This window comes from Suillus bovinus (genome assembly GCF_016758785.1).
Source record: "Suillus bovinus strain UH-Sbo-P2 chromosome Unknown EDB93scaffold_101, whole genome shotgun sequence".
NCBI classification, from domain to species: domain Eukaryota; kingdom Fungi; phylum Basidiomycota; class Agaricomycetes; order Boletales; family Suillaceae; genus Suillus; species Suillus bovinus.
The window spans coordinates 99,012-116,089 of record NW_024542157.1 but is presented as its reverse complement, the minus strand read 5'-3'; the positions used below and the strand labels follow the sequence as shown (position 1 = coordinate 116,089).

At 49.0% G+C, this 17,078-nt stretch overlaps 6 protein-coding genes across 6 annotated transcripts; 3 read left to right on the top strand and 3 right to left on the bottom strand.

Annotated features, from left to right (window-relative positions):
- Positions 1-19: 19 nt before the first annotated feature.
- EDB93DRAFT_1108312 (uncharacterized protein) lies at positions 20-1,154 on the bottom strand (the record flags this gene model as incomplete). Its single annotated transcript, XM_041447830.1, has 6 exons — positions 20-110; positions 160-295; positions 352-421; positions 605-699; positions 747-930; positions 1,062-1,154. Coding segments are annotated over 6 exons (669 nt in total), but the record flags the coding sequence as incomplete, so codon positions are not given.
- Positions 1,155-2,109: 955 nt separating this feature from the next.
- EDB93DRAFT_74477 (uncharacterized protein) lies at positions 2,110-2,742 on the bottom strand. The gene is made up of 2 exons (XM_041457310.1): positions 2,342-2,742; positions 2,110-2,266 (listed from the first exon to the last, which is right to left on the bottom strand). Coding segments are annotated over exons 1-2 (282 nt in total). The 5' UTR covers positions 2,623-2,742; the 3' UTR covers positions 2,110-2,265.
- Positions 2,743-2,791: 49 nt separating this feature from the next.
- Positions 2,792-3,430, top strand: EDB93DRAFT_1179542 (uncharacterized protein; the record flags this gene model as incomplete). Its single annotated transcript, XM_041450613.1, has 1 exon — positions 2,792-3,430. A coding segment is annotated over exon 1 (251 nt), but the record flags the coding sequence as incomplete, so codon positions are not given.
- An 8,366-nt stretch (positions 3,431-11,796) lies between these two features.
- Positions 11,797-13,110, top strand: EDB93DRAFT_74116 (uncharacterized protein). Its single transcript, XM_041457292.1, has 7 exons — positions 11,797-11,930; positions 12,001-12,092; positions 12,150-12,176; positions 12,236-12,325; positions 12,377-12,607; positions 12,671-12,706; positions 12,759-13,110. The coding sequence occupies exons 1-7, from the start codon at positions 11,900-11,902 to the stop codon at positions 13,011-13,013; spliced, it is 762 nt and encodes a 253-aa protein (XP_041302241.1). The 5' UTR covers positions 11,797-11,899; the 3' UTR covers positions 13,014-13,110.
- Positions 12,925-14,830, bottom strand: EDB93DRAFT_74391 (uncharacterized protein). Its single transcript, XM_041457305.1, has 2 exons — positions 14,585-14,830; positions 12,925-14,461 (listed from the first exon to the last, which is right to left on the bottom strand). The coding sequence occupies exon 2, from the start codon at positions 14,381-14,383 to the stop codon at positions 13,208-13,210; it is 1,176 nt and encodes a 391-aa protein (XP_041302240.1). The 5' UTR covers positions 14,384-14,461; positions 14,585-14,830; the 3' UTR covers positions 12,925-13,207.
- Positions 14,408-15,875, top strand: EDB93DRAFT_1108310 (chromatin associated protein KTI12; the record flags this gene model as incomplete). The annotated part of the gene is made up of 6 exons (XM_041447829.1): positions 14,408-14,536; positions 14,606-14,610; positions 14,751-14,797; positions 15,000-15,160; positions 15,366-15,494; positions 15,549-15,875. The coding sequence occupies 6 exons, from the start codon at positions 14,408-14,410 to the stop codon at positions 15,873-15,875; spliced, it is 798 nt and encodes a 265-aa protein (XP_041302239.1).
- Between the last annotated feature and the right edge of the window lie 1,203 nt (positions 15,876-17,078).

Sequence of the window (17,078 nt, the reverse complement as noted above, 5' to 3'; positions counted from 1 at the left end):
TGAATCATCTTCATCTTACTTTTAGATGTGGAAACCACTGAGCGATGTGATACGGATAGAATTCAAAATCTATTTGCCCAGAATTATGATGCGCACGGTTGACGAGTGCTCTAGATGATGCTGGAAGTAAGATAGTTGACTTGCGACTGTGCGACTCACCTAACGGCACATTTGATGCAAAGCTCCAGGTTCGACTGCTGTGTCGATATCAAGCACAATTGCAATTCTTCGTTGTCCAATGCTAGAGTGGTGTGTTCCAGTAGAATGTTGCAGTTCGTATTCGGTTTCTGCATATCTAGGATGGTGAAATAGTCGACTTTGATTGTGGCTGTGTCAGTCTGAATCACTTACTTTCCAAGCGCACATCGTACTTAGGACGAGCACGGTTTTTATAATCATACAAGCGATCCAAGACACCTGTCTTCATGAATAATTCCTCGACCGTTGAGGAATTCCTTTTAAGCTTCTCCTACTGCTGTGCCCCTTTCAGTCCTTCTTGAGTTCTCCGAATGCGATTGGACGTAAAGCGTCGAATTGGTGAATATCACAATCACGGTAACTGAAGACGAATCATTTAGTCCCAGCAAAGCATAGGAAAATATACTGAAAACTCGCTGTGCCCGGTGTCGCACTCCGAGAAGAATTTTTCCTCCGCCCGTTGGAACGTTCGACAATGGTCGTCCATTGGAATGCAGAAACCTGGATGGGAGTCAACAAGCGCTGAATGTCAGGAGGGAGCCACTCACCAAAATAGCATGAAGTCGGTCCTCCAATTTTGTCGCCTTTGCCCGTTCTGAGATGAAATTCTTCATGTCCCTCGAATTCTTCTTCAGAACCCGCTTCGAACCCGCATGAGTCGTGGAAAACGAAAGCGGGATTGCTTTTGAATACCAGCTCGTTTTCTGATGTCGTGATTTCCACGCTGATCGTCTGTCAGCGTATGTATGCCTGCAGGGGAAATGGTGCGGGCACCTTGATCGATGATTCCACGACGGCCGCAATTGATCTATCCACGATTGATCAGCAATAAACCCATGCATCGCATAGATGATCGATCGTACCTTGTGTCCTTTGGTATCGTAAATTTCTGGTTTATCCGTGGTATTGCAGACCTTGTGAAGGATAGACGTTTTGCCTGCGTTTGCTCTTCCCATGATTAGAACTCAAATCGTTTAATCATTCTCATGAGGACCTGAGCGTCGATGGTTGCCATGGGGAGATCTTAGTGTGCGTCCTGAAGTAGAGGTGATCTGGTTTATGATGAAAGCTGTACTGTGGTACAGAACGAGATCGCGGTGAGAAATAACGGCGAACAAATACGAAGCGAGGGCTCATATGGCTTATGACACAACAGTTACACACGGTGTCTATTTCCCTGCATTAGGCAATCAATTCCACCTCGACCTGTTCACTCGTCCGTTCAATAAAGCACAAGAATTACACAACAAACTGATGTTGAATAAGAGCGTTGGTAAAGACATGAACTACAATGAACAATCAGAATACGACAAAAACGACAGAATTTCCCTCTTCCCTACCTATATAATTGAGATTAAAAGCAGTGATATCGAAAACCTCTGTAGTAGATTGAGGTGAGCTCGATCTTTCGAGGTCTTCCATCCGAATGATCCTTCAGGTGTTTGAGAACAGGAGAATGTAGGGATGCAAGACATCCTCTGGGATGGGTTACATGCCGTAGTGCTTGACGGGGTTTGCACGTTTAGAGTTTTCCCCAGAAGTTTCCTGTACGACTGACTCGGGGTGACGGAGCAGTAGGTGCCGGTGCGTGTGTTGGCTGAAATCGAACGTCAACCATGCTTGTCGGACTGAGGGAAAGACACCAATGCAACGTACCGTGAAAGCTTTGTGTGGTCATAGATAGCTTGGGACAGGTTTGGTACATGTCTGCGGACGAGTCTAACTGCCCATCATCAAACTTTATAAATTGGCGCATATCTTGTCGGGTATCAAATAAGACGTACCGACCAACATACGCTTAGATTCGAAGTCTGGCGTGCGCCTTATTGGTCCATGACGAAATCCGTCCCAAGAACCCTTGGATTCCGACTCACGAGCAGAATGGACAAAGCTTGTTGTAGCCTCAATTCCATTTGACTGGACCCTCCTTCGACACTTCCCGCCCGGATGCCTACTGTGACGAGTGATGTCTTCAGGCTGACCTCATCTGTTCATAGCGAGCTCCCTCGTATTTTCTAATGGTATTGAGATTGTATAGCGTTCATGGTCGTGAAGTACATGATTTTGCCTTGAACGTACAAAATATTATGTTTTAGTAAGAATGCAGTGAGTATGGGGACTCGCGGTGCGAGCTAAGACTCACTAATAAATGGTGATTTTATGCCTTGGATCCAGTTTCGAAAAATGTTGATGGAATTGTGGGACATAGCGTTGAATGCTGGGTGCATGTCCTCGGAGTGGCCTATGCCATCTTCGTAGATATACAACGATATGGTCCATAAACCGAGGAAAGCGAGTGCTGTATCCGTAGGATGTAAAAGCCTTCTTGGAGCAGTAGTAGACAAGCAACTTCGCCGCAGCGTTTGGATAGAAAGAAGCCCCGCAACGGTTTAAGAATGCCTGGATGCTCATTAAGATGGTCATTTGCTGAGTCGCTCGGATGTCGATCCTGGAGAGGAATACGAACTTTGTGTGACGACGTGTGACGTATTTCTTTTGCTCGAGCTAGCTAGTTTGCAATTGCGAAATCATCGTGAATGTGTGAAATTCAATTCGAAATTCTTTGTTGACTATCTTTACACTGAATATAATATGCATGTAGCACTCAGCTGAATCACCACTCGGATGTTCTTACGCAGCTAAACGCTTACTACGAAAACACGCTGTGCTGGTTCTCGAGCGTTCGAATTTGTTTCGTGACGTGTCAAAAGATTTCTCAGAAAACAGATCATACATGTGGTCCGACAGCCACCCTACCGTCCTCACTGTCTTGGCTCATCAACCCAGACAAGACGGTTTATCATCAGATGATCTATCAATATCAGTGAAAATGTGAAGGAGCGCTTACCGATCGATGACCGGAAGTCCTTTAGCAGATGCTGATATGTGCAGTGGATCTGAAGCAACATCCGCAGACCTGAACGAGCAACATGTTGGTAGTACTGACTTTGAGCTGGGTAGGCAAACGCATGGGTGCACTAGATGGCGTCTACGGCGCGTCAACAAAAGTGCCAGTGAGGTATTTTGCTAGGGAACTAACAGTCATGCGGCAACAAACAAAAGTAGTTAGCGAACAAAACAGTAAGTTGAGCAGAGACCTTGAATGGCGATTGGCCTGCGATAACGGTCATCGAAAGTCAGATCTAGATCCATTTCAATCTTGTGTAGGGGAGACATTTGAGTAAGTGCGGATTCGGACATGGGGCGGGGCTGGTTTTTTTTTTTTTTTTTTGATCCAATTTTTTGTCCATTGAGAGATATACTCTATGTAGGACAGTACTGTCTAGTCAGGGAGCCCCATGCTCCGTCCCTTCGTTACATCCCCAAATGCCTTGGTGTAAGGCGTACCCCACCAGTCCGCCGTTCCCGCCGGCCGTTTTAGATGGGCGATGTGGTACACTATGGGATGACTATAAGTAAGATTGCTTGTGTAGAGGCTATCGGTAAACGTATAACGCATGCTCGGTCGCTTTCGCGAGCCAAACAGAGATCAGTTGGAGTGTGCAGTAAGAGTAAGGTGAATATAAGAATCGAGGAGACATAGAAGCTGGGGTGCGCTTCCTAGATGGACTGAGAGACAGGTGGTCCAAGGTGTCGGGGAGTCCTATATCCGCGTCTTGCTGGCTGAATCCCCAAGGTGAGACCGAAGATCTCGTGTAGGCGAGCTGTTAGGGTTGAGATTAGGGGAGGATATGATATTATGGAGGGAGTCAAGTGACAGTAGAGTAGTAGCTGGATATTAGGGTGCGTCAGAAAGGTCAGGTTTTAGGTAGCGAGATTTCACCTAGCGTGGATTTTAATCGACGAGTTTGGTTAACATATCGGACAAGGATGACAATGGCTTCTGGGTCGGTTAGGATGTGCGATAACGAGGTGGATTTCCGTCCCAGGGCCTGGGACATGACTTGACGAGCTGCGAGATAATGCGGGCATTCAAATAGATAGTGAGAGACAGTTTCATCAATATATGGGCAATGAGGACAATCGGGAGAGTCGGTTTTCGTGAGTCGGAACAGGTGTTGGTTGAGTGGTAGGTGACGGGTGCGTAGGCCAATGATGAGACCGGTGAGACGTTTAGAGAATGACGAGGTGAGCTTGAGAAATGAGCGTTTGATGGCAGAGGGGTCTATATGTTGGATATGTTGGAAGCGGGGGGAGGTGGACCATAGGTCGGCCCACTTGGCGTGCGTGCGTTCTCGATAGGCTTGCTTGATAGCTGAGAGGCTGAGCGGCAGTGTATTGTTACGAAGGTATTTGGGGAGAAGCTCACGAGGGCTATTGCGGTTCCTTCCCTCAGCCGCTACTTTCGCTGCTTTGTCTGCCTCCTCATTCCCGTGTACCCCCTCATGTCCTGGGACCCAGCGGAGCGTTAGTTTGAGACCTGGGTTTGCGTGTTTGATCTTTCGTAGGAGATTCTGAAATTTCATTGCTAGATATGAACCTGGATTAGAGTAAAAGCTCTCACCGGATAAGGTGGCTGCCTGGTTGTCGACGGAGATGGAGATAGGGAACGTGAGATCTCGTTCAGTGGCGATCAGTTTGGCGGCTAGGGTCAGGCCGACCATTTCGGCTTCAAATACAGTGTGATCTTCGTTCTTGCCTAGGTAATAGCGCAGAGTGCGTGGGGTTTTGCCTGCACGGAATAGAATGGCTGCGGCGCCTATATGGCCATCATGTCCGGAGCCGTCGCTGAAAACTTGAATGTCGTCTGGTAGGTCGTGATGTTCGTTGATAGCGTCTTCGCGGGAGGCAGCAATGTGCGTATCATAGAGATTGGAGGAGGTGGGTGCACGACGAGCTGGGATGAGGGTTTCAATGTCGGAGGGGTTGATTTGGTAAAATCGGGTGAGACGATGGAGGGAGGAGCGATGGGATGAAACATAACGACTAGCGGCGGTTCTGACTGCAGTGTAGAGAGGATGAGTATCAGGGTGTGCGGACATTCGGATGATAGCCCGATGGCACGTGTTCTGGAGCAATAGGGCCATCGGCAGGAGATTAGCATGTACTTCGAGCACGTCAGTAGCAGTGCTGCGCATAGCCCCGGTCATGGCAATGGCAGCGATGCGCTGGATAGAGGTGAGTTTTTTGGCCACTCCTAGGGATCCTCGCTGCAGGGTGCTAGTGCCTTCACGATATGCTGGTGTAAACCAAAGGTCAGCCGCGTATAGCATCTTGGGGACGGCGGTGGCTTGGTAAAGCTGCCTCATGAGACGAAGTGGGATGCCTTTAGACATGGTGGAAAGTCGTCGAAGCTGTAGAACATAAGCTAATCCCTTGGCCAGCGCGTTGTCAACCTGAGCTTTCCATCTTAACTCCTGATCGAGAATGACACCTAAGAAACGATGAGTGGGAGAAGGACGAATAACGGCGCCTCGGAGATGCAACACAGGGCGCTCTCTTTGTCTGTTCATGGAGAAATCAATCAGTGCGAATTTGTTAGTCTCGAATTTTGAGTTGTGGTCTCATGACCAGTCGAAGGCCCCATTCCGTCGTTCGAGCATGTCCTTGAGGACGCAGTGAGTCTCGTGGAAATCCTTACCTATGGCCACTAGGGCCGTGTCGTCTACAAAAGCAAGGGTTAGTTCGGTAAGGGACGCGCGTCCATGTCGGGGTTTCGCAATGTCTACAAGATCAGCACTATATATAATATATAAAATCATTGAAAGGGGATCACCCTGTCCTATACCATTATTGATGTCGATCCAGTCTGAAGTGTACCTGTCAAAGTGTAGCTGCGTCTTGCGGTCCGTGAGGACCTGCTCCGTGAAGTCGACCAATGCTGAGGGCAAGCGTCGATTCCGCATGTTGTGTAACAGCCGTTTGGTGACCGCGTTCGGGAAGGCCCCCTCGATGTCTAAGAATAGCACCGAGGCAACTTTATGAGAACACCACGCATTTTTGATGGTGTGTTCCAGAAGGTGAAGAGAGTCGGTAGTGGATCTTCCTGGTCGGCCACCGAAATGGGTGTTCGGCAGAAGGTGATGGTGTTCTAATAAGTACGTCAGCTGTTCGGCAACCACGGTGGTAAGGAGCTTGCATGTGGTGTTAAGGAGGGCGATGGGACGATAGGCTTTAGGGACCGTGTAATTCGGTTTGCCGGGTTTCCGAAGTACAACCGTTGTGAATGTCTTCCAAGGGGCATAATATGTGTTGTAAGTGAAGACGGCATTAAAAAGATGAACTAGGTATGGAGTCAGTATGTCAGAACAGTTCTTGAATACAATATTGCGGATGCCATCAGGCCCCGGGGCCTTATACCCGCTGAGTTTCGAGATGGCGCGAGTTATCTGGTCGTGTGAGATGGGAGAGTGGGGGGCTACGGGGTCAGGGTAAATGAAGTCAGTAGGGATTGAATCAGTAAGAGGAGGAGGAGGGAAGAAGGCTTCGGCGATGACAGCACTCTTTTCGGCGTTAGTGGTAGCTTCGAAATTGGTGCCGTCTGGTCTCTTGGCGATAAGGGAGGGTATGCGCGATTTCCCCCCATCGCTCGGGGTAGCGGAAACGTAGCGGTTAGCGGTCCAAAGATCGTTACCCTCGATATCCTCTAACCACTCCTCCCAGTGCTGTTTCTTGGTGGCGGCAATTTCATCAGCGTAACGGTTTTTGAGGGCCTTGTATTCCCGGTGGCATGGATGGTCTTGAAGGCCACGCATCTGGTGGGACTTGCGACTGAGTTTCGCGACTTGCTTGCGCAAGTCGGAGAGGGTACGGGTCCACCACCGCTTGGAGTGTGGGCAGGGTTTGGCCAATGGGACGCAGGCTTCAGCGGTGGACGTGATGGCTCGTGTGACGATTCTGGCCATTTGCTGGAATTCCGCCTCCGAGGCGAGCGGTAGTGGAGGGGTGGATGCGAGCGTGGCGCTGAGGGCTTCTCTAAATGCTTCCCAATCGACCTCGCGCCAATTGGGACGAGGGACGTCATCCTGACGAGCGACTGCAAGTTCGAGTGTTAATAAAATAGGGAGGTGATCCGTTTTAGGGCCCCGTTTTGCTGGCTCGATATTGCAGGTGATGACGGCATCGAGAGTGCCTTCAGTGCCGAGGACGTTGTCAGGGCGAGTCCAATTGCCAGTGGCATTGGCTTGGAGGGTGGGGATGCCGCACAGAAGTAACTGTAGCATACCATAATCAGCGATCAGGTCAATAAGGGGTTGAGAGAAACGATAATTAAATAGATGGCGATTACGAATATCTTCCCACATGGGGTGGTGGCGATTGAAATCGCCAAGCCAGAGCATTTGGTCGTCCGCCTTTGGTCGGAGTAGGGCAATATTCTGGCCAAGAAAGGCCTCCAGGGCGATTAGGGTGTTTTGGTGGGTACAGTCGTTGTAGATGTTCAAAATGGTGCATACACTGAATTCCCCGGTCATTTGCACAATTACCACATCAGATGATGGGAACGGGATCTGCCGCCATGTGTTCGTGTCGAGCGATGTGTTGACAAAGGTGATTGCATGTGATTTTTCCTGCGGGTGTGTGAGATGGTTAGTGGGGTATAGTACATGCCAGCGGTGGCTGGCGCGGGTGTTGCGAAGATAATTGATATATGGTTCCTGAATAATTAAAAGGTCGTAGTTAGTGATATCCCGGCTGTTCATTAGTGATTCCTGAGCCGCTAGTGACGCGTTCAGGTTCTGCTGCCATATATTAAGACAATTCGGGGTGGGGATAGGTTGTTCAGACATCAAGGAGGGGAGAGTTGGGGCTGGCGGTAGGAGTCGCATAGGTAGACGTCGAAGAGGGAGAGGGGGATGTCAACGATGCCGATGATGGGGTGGATGGTGATGTGGAGGCGATGGCGGAAGGAGGCGAAGACGTTGAGGGGGTTGATGGTGTCTGAGTGGTGATGGGAGTTGGAGTAACCGGAGAGGTCGAGATAATTGAGGAGGACGAGGCGGGCTCAGGCGTTTGTGGAGGGTTGACGCATTTGAAGGGGAGAGTGGTTTGCAGGTTGGGCAAGGGCTGGATTGTATCATCTGCGGGTGGTGGGGAGCTGGATTTCGCATTGCGGGGGGATACAGAGCGAGAGGGTGGTGTGTTTGATGGCCTAGGAGGGGTAGTGGACGGGAGCCAGGAGGAGCTGGTAGGGAAGAAGGGGAGTTTGTTCTCTGGATATTGTTCATCCAGAGTTTTGCAGCGACGGATGAACTCCGGACATTTGCGACTCCAACTGGTGTGACTTTGGCTCTTGCAACTCACGCAGCATTCAGTTCGGAACGCGTTGCATTGTGCGGTCCTATGACGGCCGCTGCAGGTGCCGCAGATATCGTGGGGGGAGGAGCAGTTGCGAGCCATGTGTCCGAACTTTTGGCATTTGGCGCAACGGAGGGGTTCCTTATGGTCCTTGTTGACGGCATAACGATGGGCATCAATACAGATGCCCTCCTTGAGGATGTTGTTAGCAGTTTCGACATCCTTGACCTGAAGGAGTGCGAAGGCAGTGCGTTGCTCTCTTGTGCGACGCTGGGGAGGCTTAATCCATCGGATGGATGCTATCGAGTTGGGAGGGAGATGGTTCTCAGCTTCAATGTGACGAGGGAAGTCGTCACGTTCGATCTCGTAAGTGATCAGCAGAAATTGTATCACGATGGAGAAGGTCCTGTCCCGAATGCATGCTGTCGAGTCTAAGTGGGATTCGAGCAGTATACGGCCTGTAGGGCCCTTAAGCCAGCCCGCCAAGTTCTCATTGTCGAGTTCCACTATCAGGCCTCCATTGCGGAGACGCTGAACTGCACGGACTGTTCCTGTGGGAGTTCCCTCGCTGCGAATGTCAAGGAGGATGTCGGAAAGTCGTTTGGCGATAAAGGCATTGGTGGTGTCTGCGGGGAAGAGGGAGTGTCCTGATGTTGGGTCGAGCAGGATTTGTTTGGCGCGAATGGACGCTCTAGCTACCGCTTGGTCGATGGAGGGGGGAATATTGGCAGCCACTACTGAACTGTAGGTGGGGAGGGCTGGGATGGGTGCTGTTGGCTGCGTGATAGTGGGAAGGGGCTGGGATAGTTGAGTCGCGAGGTTGTTGAGACGGTCCTGGGTGAATTCGAGGGATGGTGTGAGAAGTTTGTAGGAGTTGTTACAGTCCTCAATGGACTCATAGAGAGTGTCCACTGCGTCCTCGATGCGTTCAGCTGCTGTTTTGAGATCATTCCTTTCTTCCTCTTTCTCCCGTTCCATGGTGTCGTGAAGTTGCTTCGAGTGGTCAAATGTTGTCTTTAGGGCCTCTGCGGTGGTGTGTATGGACGCTACTTGGGGGGCAATTGCTGCTATGACGTTATTGACGATGTTGGCCGAAAGAGAATCCGCGAGTTGTTCGGCTGCGATTTTTGCGACCACTTCTGCAATTTCTGAGGCAGCATGCTGTTTGAGAATGAAAGCCACAGCCCGGATGGCATTGGTGACGGCGAGCAGGATAGGTTTGGCCATTTGGGTGACTTGAAAAAGGACTCCCGCCAGATGAAGTGGGGAGAGGGGTTCGTCAGCCTGGCGAAGGAGGACACTAGTTAGATACTTCTCTGCCGATTCCAGACCTGTCACAGCTCCTGGTAATGCCTCGATATCCTCTTGCGACATCTGATTCCTTGGGGTAGTGGTGTTGCGAATGGTTGTATTAGTTAAGGTAGCCGGTTGGCCCTTTTTCTCTGGCGCTTTACTGGGCGCCATATGCTAAAAAGTTAGTATCCAGAAGTTGTTTTTTGGGTTTTTTGAGGGGTTTTGAGGAGAAATAGGTTCGATTGGTGACGCCGTTGGGCGACGTAGGCACCGTTGGGCACGATGTCCTGGTGTGGTGTCTGGGGTCCTGATTCGGGGTGCCACTTAGTGTGGGACTAAGAGGCGTTTTGCGGGGCTGGTTAGTTGGTTATAATCCAGGTCTCGAGGCAGGGATGTTGCCTGTAGTAAGTCGTTCGTTCTTATTAAATCTTGACCGCATCGCATACACCCTGGTTACATCACAGGAGTTGATTAATCAAATTTGCTTAGGGCCAATCCGATAATTCTTAAATGTCACCTACGTAATTCCATTCCCCCGATTCACTGACCATTATCGATATTGGACACATTACTCGTGAGGCTGGAACTTTCTCGGTCTGCATTTCCCGTCTGTAGTAACGTCATACTTGCGTTCCTGTCCATACCACAGAAAAAATAAACTGCATCAATGAAACGTCAGCCTCGTGGTAAAGAGTCACAATGGACGCGACTTACCTGCACATTAAATCCAGACATAGTGTAACGATGGCGGGTTAGATTTGGAAATTGGAATTTGGAAGATCGAAAGTACACAAGTGGCGATAGATAAGACTTTAATCCAACGGAATTTTCCCTGGCAATATCTGGCACGAATGTGGAGCAAGTAAGACTGCGGTCCATCTAGAAGGGTCATATTACATCGGAATGATGAGCACAGCAAGTTTCGAAATACAGCAGTGATAACACATCGCACAGCTTGTATCAGACGTCCAGAAGGATTTACGTCATCAGAGTTTTGAATTTCTGGAAGAAATGCACAGCACTTGAGCTATGAATCTTTGAGATACGAGGATAGCATACACACCACAACTTAAAAGAGTGGATACCCATATTCCGACTCTAAACCAAACGTCCACTTTCTCAGTTTACAAGTGACCGTAGTGTCATCTGTTTTGAGTTGGTCTGAACAAGTGTTTCTCGTGAGTGATGGTCTATCCTGTCAAGCGAACCACCCGCTCACCGGCGATCTAGATATACTTTGAGAACTCTAGCACTGTCAAGTACGGGACTTCATACATACTCCGAAGCCGTTTCGCGCGTTAGAACTGAACTAATCCTGTAAGCAGCCATTCTTATCAAATTTGATTTACAAATGATAGAGTCGTCAACTCACTGGCCATATGTGCCATTATCAGGCACTGTTGCTCGTACATACTGTCCACTATCTGCCGTAGTGAAGGCTCCAAGCGCCAACCATGTCATCCTCGACTAGTAAAACGCCAGGGATTACACCACGCCGGGCGATGCAAGGCCATACAAGTCAGATACTTGATATTGCGCACCTGCCTGGTGGACGACGCATCATCATATGTTCAGCAGATGGTTCACTCCGATTGTGGGACCTGGAGAGTGACGCACAAATTGGCGATGCCTGGCAAGATGAGGGGCACAAGGCAGACATAAAAAATATAGCGTTGTCTCCAAGTGGTGAGACCGTTGCCAGCGGAAGCAATGTTGGGACGGTGAGATTATGGGACATAAAGACGGGGAAGGTAGTTGCAAGATGGGTAGGACACACTGAGAATGTGGGATCAGTGTGCTGGAATGGTGATGGTGCGCGAGTGGTGAGCGGGTCCTGGGATGGAACTGCGAGAGTGTGGGATGTCAAACCTGGGAAAACTGTCCTAGAAATCAAGAACGGTCACCAGTACGTGTGGGCGGTGGCATACTCGCCTGATAACACAAAATTTGCGACAGGCGGAGAAAACGAGAACGCTGTCAAAATTTGGGATGCCAGGACGGGTGAGCTGATGAGTACACTCCACCAGGATCAATCAGTTCGAAGCTTGGCTTGGAATGGAAAGAAGCTTTTCTCCGCCTCGTTGGGCCCGATTGGGATATTTGACACAGTCACTTGGGAGCAAATCGCCGTTCTCAAGGGTCACGTTTTCAACTTATCCTTGGCTCGGACCCACCACCTTCTTGCAAGTACATCAATATGGGATGAGGCCGTATGTTTGTGGAACCTCAAAACCAATCTCCCAGTGTGTCCACCCTTCCAACACGACAAGGATGTGAGCTGTCTTGCCTTTTCCGCTGATGGAAAATTGCTAGTCACCGCTTGTGAGGACAACAATGTGTACCTATGGGATATCTATGCCATCCTTAAAGAACTTGACCTTGAAGACCTGTTGTCAACTCCTGATGTGAGTTTGATTCGTGGGTAAAGGCCATGATCACTAACTAAATGTCCCACTTGCCAGGTTATACCTGGAAAGTCGTTAACAAACGTACGTGACATGTTTCTTATTCGTTTCCGTCATAAGTTTATATAAGATCGTCATCTCAGAGCGACTCGGATGTTACGCGTCCAGCTCAGTCAAAGAATGCCGGCCGAGTACCGCTAGGGTTTTTCGATGGCATGCAAGGCAACATTCATGTGTGTCATCAACATTTTTTTTTACTTTGTGTTCTGATCACTTGCTCTTAGTCCTCCGCATCGCGCAGTGTCCATCACCCTTCTCCTTCTCGCAGCCCCCAACATGCTCTCATATCATCTGTGAGGATTTCGCGCGCATTCTTCGACTATCTTCCATTGCTCTTTCGTCATTCTCGCCCACCCACCAACGAGGCAACCACACTCCAGCAAGATTCAAGGCAAACCATCTTTTCTCGTCGCAGTACTCCCACCGTCGAAGTTGCTGCAGTACGAGACAAACAAGTATGCATTTCTTCTGGTGCATTTGTAATTTCTAATCGCTGTGGTTGGATCATCTTTGTGCAGGCACTGTATGTTGCTCCGCGTCCAGCACATGAAAAGGTGAAATACATGCTGCAGCAACAAATGCAAGCTCAAGCTCAAGGCCAAGCAGAGGCGCTGCTATCGCAAACTCAACCTACCGAGGTATCAACGCCTCCTGCTACTAATCCTACGACACCATGTGCAGCAGGTGCGGGGCCAGCACCCATACCATTGTGGGCTCGTCTCGTGCTTTTTCTCTGTTGTGCATCACCTCCACATGCTGATGGTCATTAGCATATTAACGACTATTTCGCCTCTTCTTTTCGCTCTTATGTATACTTCTCATTCTCCACGTCTCTCGCTCGTGTTTTCTCGTCACGACTAACCTACGACTTCAGTAGACTGTACCGAGTAGCAGAGCCACTGGATGGATCCCGACAACATGTTTAGTCATTACAGTATTCAACGAACAGGCTGGCAGGAGCGTTCTGGCCCAGTTCAAAATATCACCACCTTCATATTGACTGGGTCGTAGTTCTGACTTGCATCTGCATCTTCCTAAACCCTCTATAGTCAATATTACTCGTATTTATGTACCCTCCGGTCTAAAATTTCAGAGTAAAATGAAGCAATGACTCTGGAAGTGTCTAAGTGTGGTTCGTAACTAGCTGGTAAACGGTGTCCACTTCCCGAGTCTGTTATTCCTATTTCGAGCGAAGGAATCAGAGTAGTGTATTCTGCTCGCTGCTTATCTGTCATATTCGAGTGCACCTTGATGCCGAACGTCAGACGTTCCAGGGCACATCCTGACCGTTTCAATAACGCTTTCAACGCCCGATGAATGTCTTTTATACCGTCATGGCAATCAAGGCGAACTTCAAGGAAGCGCAGGTTCGGAAGTGATAGGGCACGGAAGAAGCTACACAAGGACCTGTCATAGTATCCGATATAATCAATTCGTAAGGATTGAATGCTGGTGTGTGTGATTGGCTCCAAGATTGGTCTTTCATTCTGGAATGCGCTGCGTATTGCCAACGAGGAGAGGTTGGGACATAGCTGGAGCATCTCGATGATTTTAGCCGGATGAAACACTTCACCCACCGCAAGATCTGTTAGGTGGGCCCACATGAGGCCTAAATTATTGCGTTGGTACGACGGTAGTATAGCAGTGAACCTGCGCATTGTCGACGGAAATTGCAATACAGAGTCTAGCATGACATGATCATTGAAGTATATGGTCAGCTCCTCGAGTGCTGGGAGGTCTGTTAACAAAAGTTGCGGTTTATCGGCCCGGAAGAAGAAAAAGATGTATAGAGACGAGATTTGATGCATATAAGGATGAAGGAGGCGCCGTAGTGTAGTTGAATGATGGTCCTTGTAACACTGGACTGCCAATGAGAGTGGGAGTCCCCGCGACCACTTGAGCTGCAGGTCATAGCAGGAAGACACGCGCTGCCAACTTATATCAGTGACCTCTATGTGCAACCTGCACCACAGACTGGGCGTGCTTGTAGCAACCTCCTTCCATCGTCGGCATATTCCTGTGAACAGCATTGGAGCTTCTAGGCCTAGCCAACACGCTGAGCGTTCAATTTTTTGCTCGGCTTCCGGGAGACAGTGGTGGAAAATTTCAGAAAGTAGTTCAGCTGGAAGGCGCCAGAGAGGCGATAAGAGCCCCTTGTGAAAATGCATCGACTGAGTGATCTTGTCTTTCCTTTCAACGAGTTGCTGATGAAGATGTTTGACTCCATCCATGACTGTTTCCAGGCCTAAGATTTCATGCAATACTGCGTCCAACTGCTGCTGGCGCTCTGCAATTATATCGAGAACGTTCTGACCCTCGAGAATGGTGGTAGAGTGGTCGGTGTTAGGAAACATGTGGAATGGAGTTTCAAGGTTCGGAATCTGGTCAGCTTTGTTGATACAACATTTTTGACGATGGAATAGTAGACATACGATTATTTGTGAATGTGCGAGCTGAAGTGAGTGATTATGACTTATTATCAGACATGATTAATTGTAACAATGGGCACCTTTATGATGTTTCGCATTGCACTGATGATATCTGGTAACGGGGAAACGTCGAGTTTCGCATTAGCTGTCTGCATGTTGCTAATAACAGGTTGAGCAAGACGTCGATGTTGATGATTGATGCAGATGACCTGTGCCGTCAGTTTGTGTAAAAAGTGAAAACGTGACACAACTGCGGCCACCTCCTCTGGAAAATCAACACGCGCAGCCCGATTTTCTTTCATCAGCTTCAAGCCCTTAGCTCAAAGTAAAAGTCATCTCAGACGATGACTTGGCCGTCGACCGCGTATCATATGATCTTATCTTCTTCCTTCCCTCCAAACTGACCTCCGACAATCAGACTCGCTTCAAGAAAAGACCGCCCGCGCAACTCTCTTCACCGCTATCACAAGGCACATTTACAAAGACACAATCCTCATCGTAGACGGGATGAACGACATCAAGGGGTTCAGATACCAGTTGTATTGCAAGGCCCGAGAGGCTGGTGTAAGGGTCGCTACGGTGTGTAATATATCACGATATCCTCACTCACACAACTGATGCAATTGAGAAAAGTAGGTCTATGTCCTCGCCACGCCTGATCAATGTCGGAAATGGAACGACGAACGAGTAGATGGGAAGAGATATAATCCCAAAACGTCTGTCTTCCCCTCTCCATTTTTTCACCCATTCCTAACCTTGAAACGACCTCGACGCCCTCATCCAGCGCTTCGAAGAGCCCTCGTCTATGGTCCGCTGGGACGCTCCACTCTTTACCATCCTCTGGGATGACCCAACACCTCCACTCGAACGCATATCAGATGCAGTCACAACTGGCATCGTCAAATCTCCCAACGTCGGCACCCAGATCACACCAAAAACACCCACAGACGCCCTCCGCACGCTTTAGCATACGACAAACGCGCTAGTTTCTGTGCTTATGGCTGCTCAGGCTGCTGGTCCGATCGGGGGACCTATCGTCATCACCATCGCCACGCTCGAACCTAGTTCGAACACCAGTGCCATTGATAGTTCTGTGCTCCGTGTCCGCTTAGCACTCTCACATCGTGCACTGACGCTATCAGAACTGCAACCGCTCAAACGCCAATTCGTGGCTGCGCGCCGGAAAGCTGTAACATTGGGAAGCACGGAAAAGGGGAGGGTGGAATGGGGAGAGGAAGGCGTGGGACGTGCGTTTGCTGAGTTTTTGGAGGAGGGGTTGGGTGTTACGAGGTGACTTGCACGTTAAGTATTCAAAACAAGAGCCTTGGATTCAGACTCTTGGGAGTAATATAACGCAGGGCTTGTGTGCGCATATCGAAGATCAAATGATTAACTCAGGTGAACACAATCTCTCACAGAGTCTCACTTTTTCGTACAGTTTTCATAGATGGGTCGCAGTATTCAATCATTCGAATGTTTTAGAACGACTTGCAAGTCTTCTCCTTGGTGCTGCGTAGGCCTTGCCTTGATGTCGTGCTCAGATTCAACAAGTCCAACAATGCCATCAGACCATCCAAAGGAACGCCCTTCACGACTCAGTGATGTATGATGTTCATCATGAGTAAGATGACTCTGTTTGACCAAGCTGCCGCCCGCGTGCTGATTTCCTACTATCTATCAAGTTGTGTCTTGGTTCAGCATAACTTTGGCCATGGTTCCTCCGATGCGTTGCAGATACCTGGCCAGCCATCCATGCGCTTATCGTTGGTTTCGATCACAAACTCATAAGTACATCAACTTGAACGACCGCATCACCAACTAATTATATATCATGTCACCAATCTGTACGTCGTCATCCAGTATCTCAGCCCTCTGGATCCTCATTGACCTACAAGAAAGTAAAGGACGATCGCGAATTCATACAACATTGATAAGCGTATCTGCGATACAGTTTGGAGGATTCTAACACTTTGTACCTCGAGCATCGCCTCGGACGTACACAGCTATGGAAGCTCTGCATGTTGCGTACTCCCACAACGAAGAAAATGATATTGCTCACGTTGTGTTCTTTTTAAAATGTTACGATTCTTACATCTTGATGGTATATTACCGCGGGAACCAGGACACCAACTTTACTTCACCCTCGACTTGCAGAAGGAAAGAATATGGAAATTGCTTACCAGCGACAAACCACTTCTCCCAGCAACGTGAGTCCAGAACCCCAATACATGCTATATTATTGACATTATATTACACCACTCCTTCATGCCCTCTCTGGCTCTCACACATATCATGCTAAGCGAGCATATCAACACTCAGACTCTAACAGCGGGAAATGACAGGCTCACTCAGGCTCACTGACAGTTGCCGATGACCCCCCCGCCAAGCAATACACAGCAATTTTTACACGTACATGCTTCATAGGCAGTAATCTTGCCAGAAGGTCCGCAACTGTACCCAAAATCCTTGTCATTGTTCCAGATTTTGATGCCTGTTG